This window comes from Berghia stephanieae, chromosome 1 (assembly GCF_034508935.2).
Source record: "Berghia stephanieae isolate SIO BIC M18660-M18661 chromosome 1, UCSD_Bste_1.3, whole genome shotgun sequence".
NCBI lineage: Eukaryota > Metazoa > Mollusca > Gastropoda > Nudibranchia > Aeolidiidae > Berghia > Berghia stephanieae.
This window is the reverse complement of record NC_088360.1, coordinates 129,533,651-129,551,862: the sequence shown is the minus strand read 5'-3', so window position 1 is coordinate 129,551,862 and position 18,212 is coordinate 129,533,651. Positions and strand designations below refer to the sequence as shown.

The 18,212-nt window shown below is 34.2% G+C and overlaps 1 protein-coding gene across 1 annotated transcript in view; it reads left to right on the top strand.

The window, feature by feature from the left end:
• Positions 1-17,782, top strand: part of LOC144963154 (uncharacterized) — a 26,504-nt gene extending 8,722 nt beyond the window's left edge. The window contains exons 2-6 of the mRNA XM_078896859.1: positions 2,732-2,762; positions 4,582-4,725; positions 8,446-8,540; positions 11,070-11,217; positions 17,083-17,782. Coding sequence (XP_078752985.1) covers positions 2,732-2,762; positions 4,582-4,725; positions 8,446-8,540; positions 11,070-11,217; positions 17,083-17,108 — 444 coding nt within the window. The 3' untranslated portion in view covers positions 17,109-17,782. The remainder of the gene's footprint in view (positions 1-2,731; positions 2,763-4,581; positions 4,726-8,445; positions 8,541-11,069; positions 11,218-17,082) is intronic.
• The last annotated feature ends 430 nt before the right edge of the window (positions 17,783-18,212 follow it).

The following is an 18,212-nucleotide window of genomic DNA, read 5'->3' as shown; positions in this document are numbered from 1 at the left end:
AAATTGACATTGGCTGTACGAAAGATTGTTAACCCCCACCCTATTATTTTAAAAATATATCATAGTATTATTATTATTATTATTATTATTATTATTATTATTATTATTATTATTATTATTATTATTATTATTATTATTATTATTATTATTATTATTATTATTATTATTATTATATTGTTATTATCATCATCATCATCATTAATATCATTATTACTATTATTATTATTATTATTATTATTATTATTATTATTATTATTATTATTATTATTATTATTATTGTTGTTGTTGTTATTATTATTATTATTATTATTATTATTATTATTATTATTATTATTATTATTATTATTATCATTATCATCATCATCATCATCATCATCACCATCATCATCAGTAATAGTATCGTAAAATAGACTGCGGTTGTTACAAAGCAGGGCAACACGAATTGTCATCCTGAGAAAAAAGAATGAGTATATAACTCCCGTTTTGGAATACCTTCATTTGCTGTCCATGGAGAGGAGAATTGATTCTGAACTAGCATGCCGTGCCTTTTAATGTCTTCACAACACTGTTTCACATTACTTAAAATCACTTCTTACTACCCATATTCCAAGTGGCTCCCTCATGTCTTCTAACTCAGAATCATTTGAAAGAAAAATCTCTAACACTAAATTCCCTGAAAGATCTTTTGCCGTTTCTGCTCCAGCTGTGTGGAATTCATTAACTACTTATACAAGAAACTGTCAGACCTTTGATACCTTTAAACAATTCCTCAAAACTGATGAGTTATTTAGATCTACATATCAAATGAACCATTCCTTTCAGTCAATGGAGTAGCATCAGATCCATAATTCCCTTCCATAGTCACAGAGATAATTAGAGTGAGTGAGTGAGTGCGTGTAACTGTATCAGTAACATCTCAGATCAATGAGGCAAAACTATATATTCAGAGTACTAGTCCCATACGATTGACAGTCATATCAGCAACACCAGATCCATGTAATGGGCATAACTATATATTAGAGTCGAAGTTCCATCATATATTTATAATGTAATAGTAATATCAGACCCACTAGCTATCTATCTAGCAACTGTAGTATTTAGTTAGATAGTAGCAGTAGAAAGGACTGTTCAAGTTGTGAAGTTGATGTGACGAGCAAAGGGCCCTCTCGACTTATACACTAGACTAATACAATAAAGTCAATATTTATCAGTTAACCATATAGAAAAAAAAAGATATAAATATAAAGCCACAGGCCATAATAAAATAAGAAACATTAATCCGAATCGGGATGTCAGAGTCTGATTCTGATCACCGTATCTGTGCGACTCGACAGAGCAAGCAAGACAATGGGTCCAACTAACGCTTGCAGGAACTTCAGCCAGATGCTAATTCTAAACATTTCTTAAATAATTATTACGCAATTATTATTGGTACTTATTCAAAGAATCTGGTTCGGTAAATTAGCCATAGATCTAGTTATTAAAAGGTATTGAAAGCAGATTCGTACTTTCGATTTAAAAAAAAAGATAACAAACCCAATCACTCAGTTTGTAAGAGGGCGTCATAAAAAAATAGTTTATACTTTCCTGTAATATTGTTGAAGTTCACTACTTTTTGTATATTTTCATATCATTCAAGACAAAAGAAATATTATGGTCGTCAATAAACCAATTTATTATAAAGTACCGAAAGTATAAGAACAGAATCACTTATTGCGTATTCAAGGAAATTGTACCAAGGCAGAAAAGTAGTAGTTTTGCTTGAAATCGTTATCCAACCAATGGCCCCCACTAGCGGGGGCTGAAGATTCCATTTGTCAGTCCTTTCAGTATAGAAGTCCTTGATGTATGTGTACATATATACTACTTAAATACATATAATATATTTTTAATTATTTTAATATATATATATAATAAACGTATTTGTGCAGTGTCCGTGTGGGTGGGTATAGATATGTTTGTGTGTGTGTGTGTGTGTGTGTGTGTGTCTGTGTGTGTGCATGTGAATGTTTATTGATTTGTTTACTTATTATTTGTGCCATTGTGAATTGTGAAGCACTATTGAGCATTTTAAATGATAATGGCGTTATATAAATGTCCCATTACCTTACATTAATAGAAGTAGTAGTAGTAGTAGTAGTAGTAGTAGTAGTAGTAGTAGTAGTAGTAGTAGTAGTAGTAGTAGCAGCAGTAGTAGTAGTAGTAGTAGTATAGTAGTATAGCTAGTAGTAGTAGTACGTAGTAGTAGTAGTAGTAGTAGTAGTAGTAGTAGTCAGTGTAGTAGTAGTAGTAGTAGTAGTTAGTAGTAGTAGTATAGTAGTAGTAGTAGTAGTAGTAGTAGTAGTAGTAGTAGTAGTAGTAGTAGTAGTAGTAGTAGTAGTAGTAGTAGTAGTAGTAGTAGTAGTAGTGTAGTAGTAGTTAGTAGTAGCAGTAGCAATAGTAGTAGTAGTAGTAGTAGTAGTAGTAGTAGTAGTGTAGTAGTAGTAGTAGTAGTAGAGTAGTAGTTATTGTTGTCGCAGTGGCAATAGTAGTAGTATCATCTTTATTATTATTATTATTATTATTATTATTATTATTATTATTATTATTATTATTATTATTATTATTATTATTATTATTATTATTATCGTAAAGATAACAATCATATAAAATTTGTCTAAAACCTACACTTTGCATGTTTATTCTATTTTTCAATTTGTTATGGTATTCAATCTTTTTTATCTTTCCACAGACGCAACAATTTTCTGGAGAACAGATTGCAGGTGATTTTTATTATCATTATGGACAGTATGCGTTTAAATTTTAATGAGATGCTCACCATTTCTGCCCGCATAATCGAAATCTTATCAACACCAAAGTAACATTTTACGGGTTTTTTTATGATTTGCGTTAAAGTAAAATGCCGGATGAGACATGCCATCACTCTTAGCTGTTACCTTAAACGTTTATAGTCTCACTGATATATCTTAGTGAGAACTAAACACGGAACTAGTAGTCTAAAAAGAAAAAAAGAACAGTCACGCCAATTCATTCATTCTATTGATGCTATGCATTTAAGCAAATTACCCACTTGTTCTGCCCGCTAGATCAATCTTACAAACACACAAGTAGCCTATATTTTAGATATAAATAATAATATGACATTGAATGTAAGCTTCAATTTAATTACAAAAACAGATCAAATGATCGTTTCGGGTTTCCCCTTTATCAACAAAACAGGATGAATGAATTGATAAAGGGGAAACCCGAAATGTTCATTTGATCTGTTTTTGTAAACAAATTGAAGTTTACATTTAATTTCACATGATTATCTTTTTCTTCGAGCTTCGAGCGGCAACATTTACATTATAATATTTTAGAGAGAATTAATCACCCAGCTGGCAGTCTAAAATGATAAAGAAGAGCAGATTGGCGTTGGACGTCATTCATTTTACATTTTTATCATTTGATGAAACAACATTGCTATTCGTAGGTTACAAAACATTATGGCATATCGCTGTAGAAACATTACTATTATTATCATTAGTATTATTATTATTATTATTATTATTATTATTATTATTATTATTATTATTATTATTATTATTATTTATTATGATTATTATTATGATTATTATTATATTATTATTATTATTATTATTATATTATTATTATTATTATTATTATTATTATTATTATTATTATTATTATTATTCATTTATATAACCATTATTACTATCATCATCAACATCATCATAACATGACATAACATAACATTAACGTGACAATTCATTTTCATTATAAGAGTTACTTCGTTCAAAGACCATTAAATACCCTATGAAAAAAAATTATGATCTATTATCAAAATCATAATCATCATTTCATCATAAGCAATCAAAAATATATCAAGGAACCCTCTCTTTACCAGCCATTTTCAGGATTTTCCCCAAAACTTCACAAACAACTAACACAAAATTTATTTTTTTTATCACTCAAACACAAGAGCAGTAAAGTTCCTGCGTTACATAATTTCTTCAGCAAAACATGTCCTACAACACACTGTTCATTTTCTTTAAATTTCAAGATATCCCAAAGAAATTTGAATAAGAAAAAGATGTATCGTAACGAATGTGACGATTTCCTGTAGTTGGTATGGAGAGGGTTAAAAGCTTTTTCATCAAATTCATATTATTAAGTTATGGAGCTCCCTGTCGATTGCATTTTAAAAAATGATTTATGACTTATGGAGTCTTTGAATTTAAATTTCAAACTGTCCTTATAATAATTTTTTGCCGATCTTTGTAGTCATTCAGAGCAATACGTCCATAGAGCCGGTGTTTATACCGGTTTATATTGGGCTAAACGGATAATAGAAATTTCTAATTACCCTCTGGGGAGGACTCTAGTCTATCGCAATGTACTTTATATACCAGATCTACGAAACCCGGCTACCTATTTACAGGTAGGTAATGATCATATTCATATACCAGTCCCTAGATGTGTAAACTCCATGTCCCATCAACTCATCTATAAAGGCCCCCTTATTATTTTGTACGTTGAATCATTGATTTGTTGAACCTTGTCAAATTTGAACTATTTCAGAATTCCAAGAGGCATTTGGTCTCTTTGACAAAGATGGCGACGGTTATTTGACGACTGCTGACCTTGGCGTAGCGATACGGTCGGTGGGCGGGGTCATCACAGACTCGGAGATCAACCAGATGGTACAAGAATACCAGGCACAAAGTTGGTGGAATCTCATTTTTATAATTTCTGAAAATGTTTATTTTCACTTATAATTCATTGTATCTGTTCTATTTATATAGAGAACTCTCTAATTTACATGGTGTCAATGAGTTTGTGTGTTTTCGTTCCCCATCACATCAACCCGAATAATATCGGGACATTTGTCAGGGTGAACCTGATGAAAAACAGTGGCCTAAATTCAAAATGGTCAGAAATACGAAGAAATACGTTTTTCGTAAGTTTAGACAAATAAATAAATAAATGAACTAATAAATTAATGAATGAATAAATTAATCGATTAATTATTTAATTAATATATAAATAAATCACAAGCATTCACATGCTGAGAAATATCCACTAAGCGTGTTAAAAGCTTTTTACAAGGGGTCTTCAGCCAACAACAACACTTAGCATATAGGACGAGACATGAAGTCTGTAAGTTGAGATTACATTTATCTTTTTCAACGAAGATAACGTGTTAACGACCAGGTACTCATTTTACACCGGAGTACGGTTAGAAAATATGAGTAAAGAGCCGTTTCCAAGGACTCGACTTTACGCTCAAAGCGAGATTCGAACCCTGGAACTACCGTTCTAAACGTGAGTCTCATACCACAGGACCATAAAATCGAATAAAAGTACGAGAAAGCCACGTGCCTCATTGAGAGCAGAATTTGCTTAAAATCAAATTTCCTCATGATGTTCTTCTTCTTGCGTTCCTACGAAGTAGATCAAAGCTGGATTCTGATGCGGGTAACGAATTCCACGGTCTTCCGAAGGTCATCGGTGTTTCATGGAGTTTTATAGTGATATAATATTATATGTATCGATGGTCAACGCCTGCTTCTATCCATAGCACAAAGCGAGCACATCTGGAGTACATGTAACCCAGTTTCCTTGTCACTTTTACAAGAGCACATCCAAGTTTTGAGCACATAAAGTACGTTTGATGAAGAAAATAGTGTAGGATTACCAATCTTAATAACTTGACGACAAGTAACTAATTACAAATTACGTAAAATAAACCAAAAGATGCACAATCCTCTAAATTTTTGTTTGGTATTAATTTTCCATTGCTATCTCATCTTAACAATTCACAACAGCTCAGTAGGTCTAAATAAAAATATTGCTTTTTCTAATGCCATTTTGAACGCAAATTTGAGAAATTCGAAGGTAAAAACAATCAAAATGTGATCTGAGTTTTTGTTTAAAAAGGGAACTTAACTATAAGGATCATGTTTTGAAAACGGTAATTGAAATGGACTGGAATGCTTTACAGAACAAAACTTTAAGTAATTTCCTATCATTTGATACCTAAATGTTCCGCCATTGCATTAATTCAATGACAAGCTCTATCAAATTATTATCCTACACTTTTTTTTTGCCAAACACCCTGTACGATGTTAAAGTCGACATTGCCCCGACTTGAGCCGGAAAAATGAGAACCTGTTCTCTTCAAATTTGAATGTTATAAATTTCCTACTTTTATAGTTCGCTTTAAATGTGTGCGGCTATGTGGTCTTGTAATATGACACTCGCTTTCGGATCGGAATGTCATGGGTTTGAGCCTCTCTCTGCGCTTAGGCGAGTCCTTGGAAAAGACTCTTTACTCGCATTCTCTCACTGTACTCAGGTCTTTGTCGAATAAATTACACTATGTCTCGTCCTACATATTACGTATTGCTGTTGGTGAGGGACCCCTTGTAAGGCGCTTTGAGCATGTTTAGTGGATATTAGAAACAAATCATTATGCCCTTCCACCACGACATTATAAGATATCGTCACTTCGGCATTCCACGAAGAAATATAGATAATTCATCAAACAAGATATCTCGTGCCAAAAAGAATCACCCATGTTGTCCAAGTGAGAAAACTTGGGGTTGATAATCTTGTCCAAGGAAAACAACGAAAGTGTCTGAAGCTGGGCTCGAACCCGGACCCTCCGGGTCACAGTACAATGCCTTAACCACTTGGCCACTTTGCCCCTTGTGGATATTGCTCTATATAAAAGCTCAAGTGTTTTGTATTATTATTATTATTATTATTATTATTATTATTATCATCATCATCATCATCATCATCATCATCATCATCATCACATCATCATCATCATCATCATCATCATCATCATCATCATCATTATTATTATTATTATTATTATTATTATTATTATTATTATTATTATTATTAATTTTATTACTATTATTTTTATCATCCTCCTCCTCCTCATCATCATCATCATCATCATCATTCATTTATTATTATTATATATTCATCATCATCATCATCATCATCATCCTCATCATCATCTCATCATCATCATCATCATCATCATCATCATCATCATCATCATCATCATCATCATTTATTATTATTATTATTATTATTATTATTATTATTATTATTATTATTATTATTATTATTATTATTAATTATTATTATTATTATTAATTTTATTATCTATTATTATTTTATATTTCTTTCTCTATTATATATATATCTATCATCATCAGATTATTATTACATCTCCTTCATTCATATTTCCTCTCCAATATTTGATCATCATCATCATTATATCAATACTAAATCTATCATTATTATTATTTTATATTATTATATTATTATTATTATATTATTATTATTATTATTATTATATTATATAAATTATTATATTATCATTATTATTATTATTATTATTTCATCATCATCATCATCATCATTATTATTATTATTATTTATTATTATTAATAATAATAATAATAATATAATAATATTATTATTATTATAATTATTAATATTATTATTAGTAGTATTATTATCATTATTATTATTATTATTATTATTATTATTATTATTATTATTATTTCTTAAATATTAGATTCAATCTGATTTAGAATCCGCTTTGGGACGATTGGTCATAATATTTGTGAAGCGGCGTCTCCAAATGGTATTTTGTTGGGATGAATCGGACCAAGAAAATCGAATTAATGATTAAAATACTGAAAAATACTAGATACATGTTTTGGGTATTTCGTCCAGTGCAAGAATATAAGATTCTTGAACTCCAGTGATTGAAATTCTATTTTTTTTTTTTTTTTTTTTGCGTGGTAAAACCGGATGGGTATGGATAAACAGTCTTGAGCTGCTACGTTTCTTATCAAAGGATAATAAGGACAGCTCGAGTTTGAATTTTTTAAAATTGTTTTTGTTTCTTTTTTGTTTGTTTGTTGTTTTTTTTTTGTTTTGTTATTTTTTTTTGTTTTTGTTTTTTGCTTTTTTTTGTTTTTTGTTTTTGTTTTTTTTTGTCTTTGTTTTATTTTTATTATTATCTTTTTGTTGTTGTTTTTTGTTTTTTTTTATGGGTTTTTGGTTTGTTTGTTTGTTTTTAAGTTTTGGTTTTGTTTTTGCTTTTTGTTGGGTTTTTTTTCTTTGGGGGGGGGGGGGGGGGGTATTTGTTTTTATGCTACAATGCTATAGTAGAAACGGATTTTCTTCAAAAAGCAAAGGGGTAAAGTATTTAATCATCACCATAACGAAGAGACACTAACCTTACGTTTCCTATTTTAGGCTATGGATTCTATTTCGAGCACCAAGTTCACTTTAGGCTATGAATTCTATTTCGAGCACCAAGTTTACCCAGACATAAAACCGCTTTGAGATGGTGAGTCACGTTTATTTCTTTAGTACATAAATTAAATAATATTACTTTTAAATCCACAGAGAATGGCCTTATAGATTTCCCAGACTTTCTGACTGTCATGGCAAGGACACTGTCGAACAAAGAGTCTCCACAAGAACTGCTGTGTGCTTTTGAGGTAGGTAGTCCTAGAGGAATCATTATATTATGTATGACCCACCGTGTCAAAACGGTATTCTGTCGGGATACATTAAACCAGACCTACCCTACCTACTAAACTATTACTACAAAAAAAAATTTCGTGAAATTACGAAATTTCGGTTAAAATTTCAAAACTTCATGCGCATTTCTAAGTCATTAAAACTTATTGAAAATTAAAGTTGATGCCAGATACATGCTTTTAAGGATTTTGAAGTGTTATTTAATAAGCGACTATTATTTTTATCTCCAAAAATCTACGCATTTCTGAAATTGAAGTAGGCAGGTCTGCTGTTAACTGATTTTAGCGTCAGATTTATGAGACTTATGTTAAGTTGGGTTTTTTTATGCTTGATTACTGAAAGTGAATATTCCTTAAAAGTAATTCTAAAAAATAATTGTTTGAACTATCAAACCAAGAACTTTAATTAAGTCTTTAAGGATGTCCCAGGTTTTAGAGTTTCTGACGAGTTAAGGATCATTTTACTCGATCGATATTTAATTTGAAGGATGTGTTTTTTGACCAAAATCTTTAAATCATGTTGTTTTGTTTGGGTTTTTTTTTTTTGTTTTTTTTATTTATTTTTTTTTTTTTGTTTTTTTTTAGGAGCACGGCAGAATTTTTGTTTAGGATTCAATCAGTTTCAATTGTTTGAATGAAACAAAATATTTTTTTAATGAGCTTTTATATAGCGCAATATCCACTAAACGTGCTCAAAGCGCTTTACAAGGGGTCCCTGGTCAACAGCAACATTTAACACGTAGGACGGGACATAACGCCTGTTAGGAGATATTACATTTTCGGACAAAGACAACGCTGTTAACGGCCAGGTACTCATTTTACACCTGAGTACGGTGAGAGAATGTGAGTAAAGAGCCTTTTCCAAGGACTCAACTATGTGCCGAGCGCGAGGCTCGAACCCAGGACAGTCCGATCCGAAAGCGAGTGTCATACCACTAGACCACATAGCCTCAAAAAGATAAGCCTCTAACAGAAATCTCGCGAAGGGTATTTTGAATGCATGGGTCTTGTGCTACTGGTTCACGCTCCAGAGATTTGGTCACATATCCTGCTCACCCTGCTTTGTAGGCCACAACAATACGCTTCAACAGTCGTAACGTCACTTCGCTCGTAATGACGCATGGTAACTTAGTAACTGGCTCTAAACAATCGGAACAATGGCGGACGCCCTTATGAAATATTTCTCCGACGAGCATAAAAGTGTATCCAGAGGAAAAAAAAAACATTATGAATCTGATCATGTTTTGACTTTTACACATTCTGATCACAAGACATATGAAAAGTTCTAGCCAGCCTGAAGAATAAAAAGTGCCGATTTTCTTTGTATAGAACCACGGTGGCCGCCGTTGATGGGCGACGTGACATCAGACTATTGAATCCAATTACAAATTAAAAGGTTGTAATTCATCCGTTTCGTGATAAATGATAATTTTCACGATTAATTCCTTGGTTCATTCAGCGCTCGACTTTAGTCAATAATTCCACTACTAATAATAACATTTTAGCATCTGCTTTCCCTCTTAGATGCTATTGACAGTGAAACAATATTAAAATTTAAGTGTCAACTTGCAAAAAAGAGTGTACATTCCACTGTCGCGCACTAATATTCTTATTTATTGCTTTGTTTTCCTCTGTTTTGCTTTGTTTTGTTTGTTTTTTTTTTCTTCAAAAACGATAAACTTGTAATGTTGTCAGATTATATTTCCTTTTAATATGGATGAATTAAGATACCCCAACTTTCCAAAAATTCTTAAAACTGAGATCTTAAATTCCTCCGATTTAAGAATTTTAACAGATTTACGGTCATCTTAATTCATCCACATTAGAATTAGAATGTGTTTCTCCTAAAATAGGATTTTTTTTCGGTGTCTGTACTAGAATAATTGGTATCAGCAGCATCTCTGTCATAAGCGTTTTATTTTATCAAATTATAATTCTTTACATCAGATCGACGTTCACATATATGCAAATAAGTGCACGTCGTATCAGAGAAATGCTTAAGTTTTCAAGCTTAATTAAATCACTTGATATCACTTGTCTGATAACCAAGGGCAATAGGCTTCAACAGTCGTGACGTCACTTCCCTCGTAATGACGCATAGTAACTCAGTAACTGGTTCTAAACTATCGGAACAATGGCGGACGCCCTTAAGATATATTTCTCCGACGAGCATAAAAGTGTATCTAGAGGAGAAAAACATTATAAATATTATTTGACTTTTATACATTCTGATTACATGACATGTGAAAAAGTTCTAGCCAGCGTGAAGAATAAAAATTACCGATTTTCTTTGTTTAGAACCAAGCTGCTCGTTGCTGGGCGGACGTGACGTCAGACTATTGAATGCAATTATGGACTTGATTTAATATTGTTGTTATGGACAATACTTTCGTGTTGGTTTGACAGTATTTCCATTACAACAATGATCCCATTACAAATTGGGTTATCAGGCCTGAAATAAGTACACGTCTGGATCGTTCTTTTCAGGTTTTTGATCGCGATGGACACGGGTTCATATCCGCCATGGAATTACGTCACGTGATGACAAACTTGGGAGAAAAATTGAGTGAAGAAGACGTGGAAGAAATGATCAAAGCAGCGGATATCAACGGCACGGGAAAAGTCAATTATAGAGGTATGGAATCGTGAAATTTGTGTGAGGGGAAAAAATAAAAATGGAGTCCCTCAGAGTCATAAAACCAATGGAGCCGACGTTTATCCCGGTTTCTATATTAGCGTCAAACGGACAGCAGCTATTGCTTGCTACCATAGGACGCTGATCTATCGCAACGGGCTTTCCGCCAGATCTAAGAGACCTAGCTACCCAATCACTGCTGCTGGGTGGACAGACTTCTCTACTTCACCCAGGATCAAACCAGGGGTTTTACGTTTTTAGCTAATGCTCTACCAACTGAGATATCGGGACCTCCCCATTTAGATAACCAGTGGGTTAATCCGCCATCGTAAAGTCATAGCCTGACACTAACCAAAATATGACGTGAGTTGTATTCAACCAATAAAATAACTTGTTTCCTTGAGCTCTATTAACGGCAACTCACTAGACACTACTCATCTCATGTAGTTCCATATCTGAAGCAGACGTCGGAGGTCATCTTCCGCCAAGCTGATCTATCTCTTGCCAATTCTATTAAAGCAGCGCCACCTTTCTCAGCTTCATCTGTCCAGTTCTTATCCCTTTCAAATACGTTATTCTTTGTCTTCCTCTTATTCTTTTTCCATTCATCTTTCCAGTCAAGGCGAGTATTTCCAAACCAGGGTGGCGGATAATGTGTCCTAAAAATTCCATTTGGCGTTTGATGATTTTTGTTATCAGTGATCTTTTTCTGTTTGCCATTTCTAAAATTTCTTCATTTCTTTTCCTTTCCATCCATGACACCCTCATCATTCTTCTGTAAAACCACATTTCCACTGCCTCCAGTCTTTTAACCATGGTCTTGTTTATGGTCCAGCTCTCACAACCATATAGCAGCACAGACAGTACATAGCAATCCAGGACTTTGATTTTTGTTTTCATGCTAATATTCCTGTTTTTCATAATTGTATGCAGCTGGTTGAATGCATTCTTCGCCATACCTATTCTTTTCTTTATTTCACAATCTGATTTTCCATTGGATGTTACATTGAAGCCTAAATATTTGAAACATTCAACTTGTTGTATTGTTTGTCCTCTGCTTGTTATTACACAGGCTGGTGGGTTATTATTTTTAGATACCGTCATACATTCTGTTTTAGATATATTCAGTTCCAGTCCCATATTTTCACTACTCCTGACTACAACATCCAGTAATTCTTGTAGTTCATGTTCAGATTCTGCCAGTAGAACCGTATCATCTGCATACCTCAGATTTGTTACATTCTTTCCTCCAATACACACCCCCTTCTTATGTTCGATATCTCTTAATATCATTTCACTATAGAGGTTGAATAAATCTGGAGACAAAACACACCCCTGCCTAACTCCTCTTCTAATAGGTGTAAAACTGCTTAGTTCATTGTCAACACGCATTGCTGCTTCTTGTTCCCAGTACAAATTCCGTAATATTCTTAAATCTTTACCATCAATGTCCAAGGATGATAGAATTTTGAATAGTTTTTCGTGTTGTACTTTATCAAAGGCTTTTGAATAGTCGATGAAACACATATACAGATCTTTATTTACTTCAATACATCTTTCCATCAGCATTGATAATGTGAATATTCCATTTCTGGTACCCTTGTCCTCAACAAAACCAAATTGCATCTCCCCAATTTCAGGTCGTATTTTATTTCTTATTCTTAGTAAAATTATCTTCAAAAGAATTTTTGTGAGGTGGCTCATTAGGCTAATAGTTCTGTGTTGTTCACAATCAACTGCCCCTGGCTTTTTTGGTAGTGCTATAAAAATGGATCGTTTCATATCAGTTGGCATTTTTCCTGTGTCATACACTTGATTTAGAAGGTTTGTGATGAATTCAATCCCCATTCACCCAGGCCAGTCAAGGCTTCAATTGTTATGGCATCAGGTCCTGCAGCTTTTCCATTTTTCATGCTTTTCATGACGTTCCTAACTTCATCTTTCATTATAGAAGGCCCTTCCAGTTCTTTTATCATAGGCATTTCTCCTCGATTATCAAAAAAAAGTTCTTCAATATATTCTGACCATCTGTTTAGAATGCAGTCTTTGTCCATGATGGTGTTTCCACGCTTGTCTTTGATGCATCCACTTTTAGCACCTGATTTAGTTTTGTTTGTCACTTCTTTGATTTTCTGATGGAAGAATTTGCCATTTTTTTCTTTGCAGGACATTATATAGTGACATTGTTCATTTATCCAGTCTTCTTTAGCTTCGTTGCATTTTCTTTTTATCTGCCTGTTCAGAGTCTTGTATTTTTCTTCCTGATTTTTGGCCTTTCTTCTCTCATTCATTAATTCTAATATCTCTGGAGTAATCCATTTCTTCTTCTGCAACTTAAGTGTGGTTGGAACATTTTCTTCTAATGATGCAGCAACACTGTCTTTAAACTGCTCATATTTCTCTTCTATATCTGTTAGTTCTCCAAGCACTTCAAACTTGTTTCTTACTGATAGTTCAAATTTTTCTTGTATCTTCTGTTCCTCCCGGAGAATGTCTAGTTGGTATTTAGGTTTAGCCTTTGCTCTTTTGCAGATTTTCAATTTAACTCGTATGGGGCATAGCACAGGTATATGATCGCTGTTACAGTCAGCCCCCGGCATAGATTTGGCATACAAAACCGAGTTTCGGAAACGTTTGCTGATGAGTATGTAATCTATTTGGTTTCTCACTCCATCTCCAGGACTTTTCCATGTCCACTTCCTTCTATTGTGGTTTGTTGACCAAGTATTTGTGATTGTCAGATCATGTTGACGGCACCATTGAATAAGACGATCACCTCTGTCATTTTTGTCTCCCAGACCATGTGGGCCCACAATATCTTCTATTCTTTCTCGGCCCACCTTGGCATTAAAATCGCCCATGATGAGTTTTATGTCTGAAGACACAAGACGCTACACAAACCTAAAAAATGACGTCAAACTTCCAGTCCAATAGGGTTCTTGTGTCAGGCTATATATGTTAACGATGGATACGGTTAATCCGTAGTCTGACACAAGGACCGTAGCTATCGTTAACTTATAGCCTGACACTGACCAACAAATGACGTCAAGAGACACATCTTTGGTCGCAAAAGAAAACAAATCATGAGTTGTATTCAATAGCTCAACCAATGGAATCACTTGTTTCCTTGAGATCTACTAACGATAACTCACTAGACGTTACACAAAACTTTAAAATGACGTCAAACTATAAGTCCTAGTGGGTCTTGGCGTAGCCATCGTTAAGTTATAGTCTGACACTGAAACCCAAAAAGACTGGCATTTTGACGTATTGGTTGAACTATTGAATACAGCTCGCGATTTGTTTTCTTTTGGGGCCAAAGACTGGCATTTTGACGTCATTTTTTGGTCTGTGTCAGGCTATAAGTTAATGATGGCTACGGTTTTAGTATCAGGCTCTATGTTGACGATGGCTACGTTAGGACCGACAAGGGCTTATATGTTGACGTCATTTTTTAGGGTTTTTTGTGCATGCAGCGCCAAGTGAGTTTTCGTTAGAAGCGCTCAAGGAAACAAGTGATCCCATTGGCTGAACTATTGAATGCAACTCACGATGTGCTTTCTTTTGTGGCCAAAGACTTGTCTTTTGACGTAATGTTTTGGTCAGTGTCGGGCGAAAGATAGAACGAAGATGGCGTCACGCAGGTCTTTGTTATTGTTTTTTGCCATCCGCGTTTATGAGTAATTCTTACAAAATTGTATGAACCAGAATATAAACGTTCAAGGTTACACATAGTTTTGTGTGTTGGTTCGTTATATTTCCGGATGGTAATCATACTATCTATATATAGTATGCAGATGACGTCACTCAGGCCTTTGTTATTGTTTTTGCCATCCGCGTTTGTGAGTTGTTCTCACTAAACTGTATAGATAGAATGCACTTGGCCAAGTAGTTCACAACATTGCCATCCGGAAGTATAACGGACCAACACACAAACTTTGTGTAACCATGAACTTTTATAGTCTGGTTAATACAGTTTAGTGAGAACAACTCACAAACGCGGATGGCAAAAACCATAACAAAGGCCTGAGTGACGTCATCTTCGAACTATCTATTAACAAGACTATTAAAGTTCATGGTTACACAGAGTTTGTGTGTTGGTCCGTTATACTTCCGGATGGCAATGTTGTGAACTCCTTGGCCAAGCGCATACTATCTATATATAGGGTACGCTTGGCTAAGAAACTCACAGCATTGCCATCCGGAAGTATAAAGGGCCAACACACAAAACTATGTGTAACCATGAACTTTTATAGTCTGGTTAATAGATAGTATGAAGTTGACGTCACTCGGGTCTTTGTTATTGTTTTTTTGCAATCCGCTTTTATGAGTAATTCTCACTAAACGGTATTCACCAGACTATAGATAGAATGCGCTTGGCCAAGGAGTTCACAACATTGCCATCCGGAAGTATAACGGACCAACACACAAAACTTTGTGTAACCATGAACTTTTATAGGCTGGTTAATACAGATTAGTGAGAATCACTCACAAACGCGGATGGCAAAATACAATAACAAAGGCGTGAGTGACGTCATCTTCGTTCTATCTATAGATAGAATGCGCTTGGCCAAGGAGTTCACAACATTGCCATCCGGATGTATAACGGACCAACACACAAATTCTGTGTAACCATGAACTTTTATAGTCTGTTTAATACAGTTTAGTGAGAACAACTCACAAACGCGGATGGCAAAAACAATAACAAAGGCATGAGTGACGTCATCTTCGAACTATCTATAAACGTTCACAGTTACACATAGTTTTGTGTGTTGGTCCGTTATATTTCCGGGTGGCAATGTTGTAAGTTTCTTAGCCAAGCACATATTATCTATAGATAGTTCGAAGATGGCGTCACTCAGGTCTTTGTTATTGTATTTTGCCATCCGCGTTTATGAGTAATTCTCACTAAACTGTAGTAACCAGACTATAAACCTTCAAGGTTACACACCGTTTTGTGTGTTAGCCAGTTTTACTTCCGGATTGCAATGTTGTGAACTTCTTAGCCAAGTGCATAATATTTATAAAGCTTAGTGAGAATTACTCATAAACATGGATGGCAAATAAAGAATAACAAAGACCTTAGTGACGTCAACTTCATTCTCTCTATAAGTTTATGATGGCTACGGTTAATCAGTCAATGATGAGCTTGAGGTGATCGGGTTGCACGATGCTTACAGTCTCTATTAGGGAATGCGTTTGACATAGATTATGGTCCGTATGTATGTCCAACGAAAGAGTGTGTAGGGTAACGTAGTTACCAAGAGCTCTCACTTCTCTTAACCGCAATGCTATTGTCGCGTGCCAGGCGAGACAGCGAGGTGGGTGTGCTCCGCGTGCATCATGCGCGCTAGGCTTACTGATACAATGAAGAAAAATACGAGTAGAAGACCACTTTTCGTGGAAACAATATTTTTAAGGGGCTTGATAATTTCTAAGAGTGAACAAAACTCACAAATCACAAAACACGAAGATGATATTAAACCACAACATTTGGATACCAGGATGGGTAAGATGGAGTGGTCATGGAAAATTCTGGTCCAAATGTTGTGTCCTTGGATAAGGCTCTTTACACACATTACCCCACTCGACACGTGTATTGATGAGTAACTGGCTATAGGGAGTGATGGATATTTTAGGCCTGCCATGCACGTGACACTGTGTGAGATGGAAATATGCTTCCATTGGCCTGCTGAGGGAATAATAATAATAAATGGCATTTAATAATAATAAATGAAAGAATAAATGAAACATTGTGAAGCGCATTGAGATCTATTGCTCTGTTCATACTTATTCACTTTAATTTTAAACGTACTTCTTGTTTTCTACAGTGAAACACTGGGTTTTTTCCCCCATCTTTTTCAGAGTTTGTCAAAATCATAACAAGCTGAGAAAGACATTCCACATTATTGACAAGACTAAGGAAGAGGAGGAAGAGGAGGCTGGAGAAGAGGATGAAGAGGAGGGAGGAGGGAGGAGGAGGAGGAGGAGGAGGGGGAATAGATGAGGAATAGAGAAGTAGGAGGAGAAAGCGGGGGAGGGGGGATGTGGAAAAGGAGAAATAGAGGAGGAAAAGAAGGAGTATTTCACCACAAGGCCTCTGACTGGGGGTAATGTATCATATAGGATTGATAGGAATTGGGAGGGGAGGGGGTATCTTAATGCATCATAAAATGTAATAGAATGCACGCTTCAATTTTATACAGAACTCTCTTTCTTCTTCTTCTTCTTCTTCTTCTTCTTCTTCTTCTTCTTCTTCTTCTTCTTCTTCTTCTTCTTATTCTTCTTCTTCTTCTTCTTTTTTTTCTTCTTCTTCTTCTTCTTCTTCTATCTATCTATCTATCTATCTATCTATCTATCTATCTATCTATCTATCTATCTATCTATCTGTCTATCTATCTATCTATCTATCTATCTATCTATCTATCTATCTATCTATCTATCTATCTATCTATCTATCTATCTATCTATCTATCTATTGATCTATCTAACTCTCTGTCTCTCGTGTCTGTTTATTTCAACAATACCATGAGAAATTCTATTCATTATTTCAATAAAAATGCATATTCATTATATCACTCGTTCGTTCTTTCATTCATTATTTCTTTCTTTCATGAAAATCGTATTGACGGTTTTGCAGAAAGGTAATTTGAAAAAAATATTATTGAAAAAAATTTTGGCCAGGAAATTAGTCCTTCAATTATCGACCGATTAAATTAACCCACATCATATCAAAAACTTTCAAACCTGGGACTTCAATCGAAGAACCAGGTTTGATAGTTTTTGCCAAGATAAGGGTCATTTAAATCGAATTATATTTAAAGGACGCGTTTTCTGACTAATTTTTAAAACTGTTTTCTTTCTCAGAGTATGACAGTTATGCTATTCTTTCTACCCGAGATCTCATTGTAAATGTATGTTTTTTCTGGCGTTCGAACTTCCAACATGATTTCTCTATTCACCAATGTCCCTCGCTGCTTTGATCAATATAATAT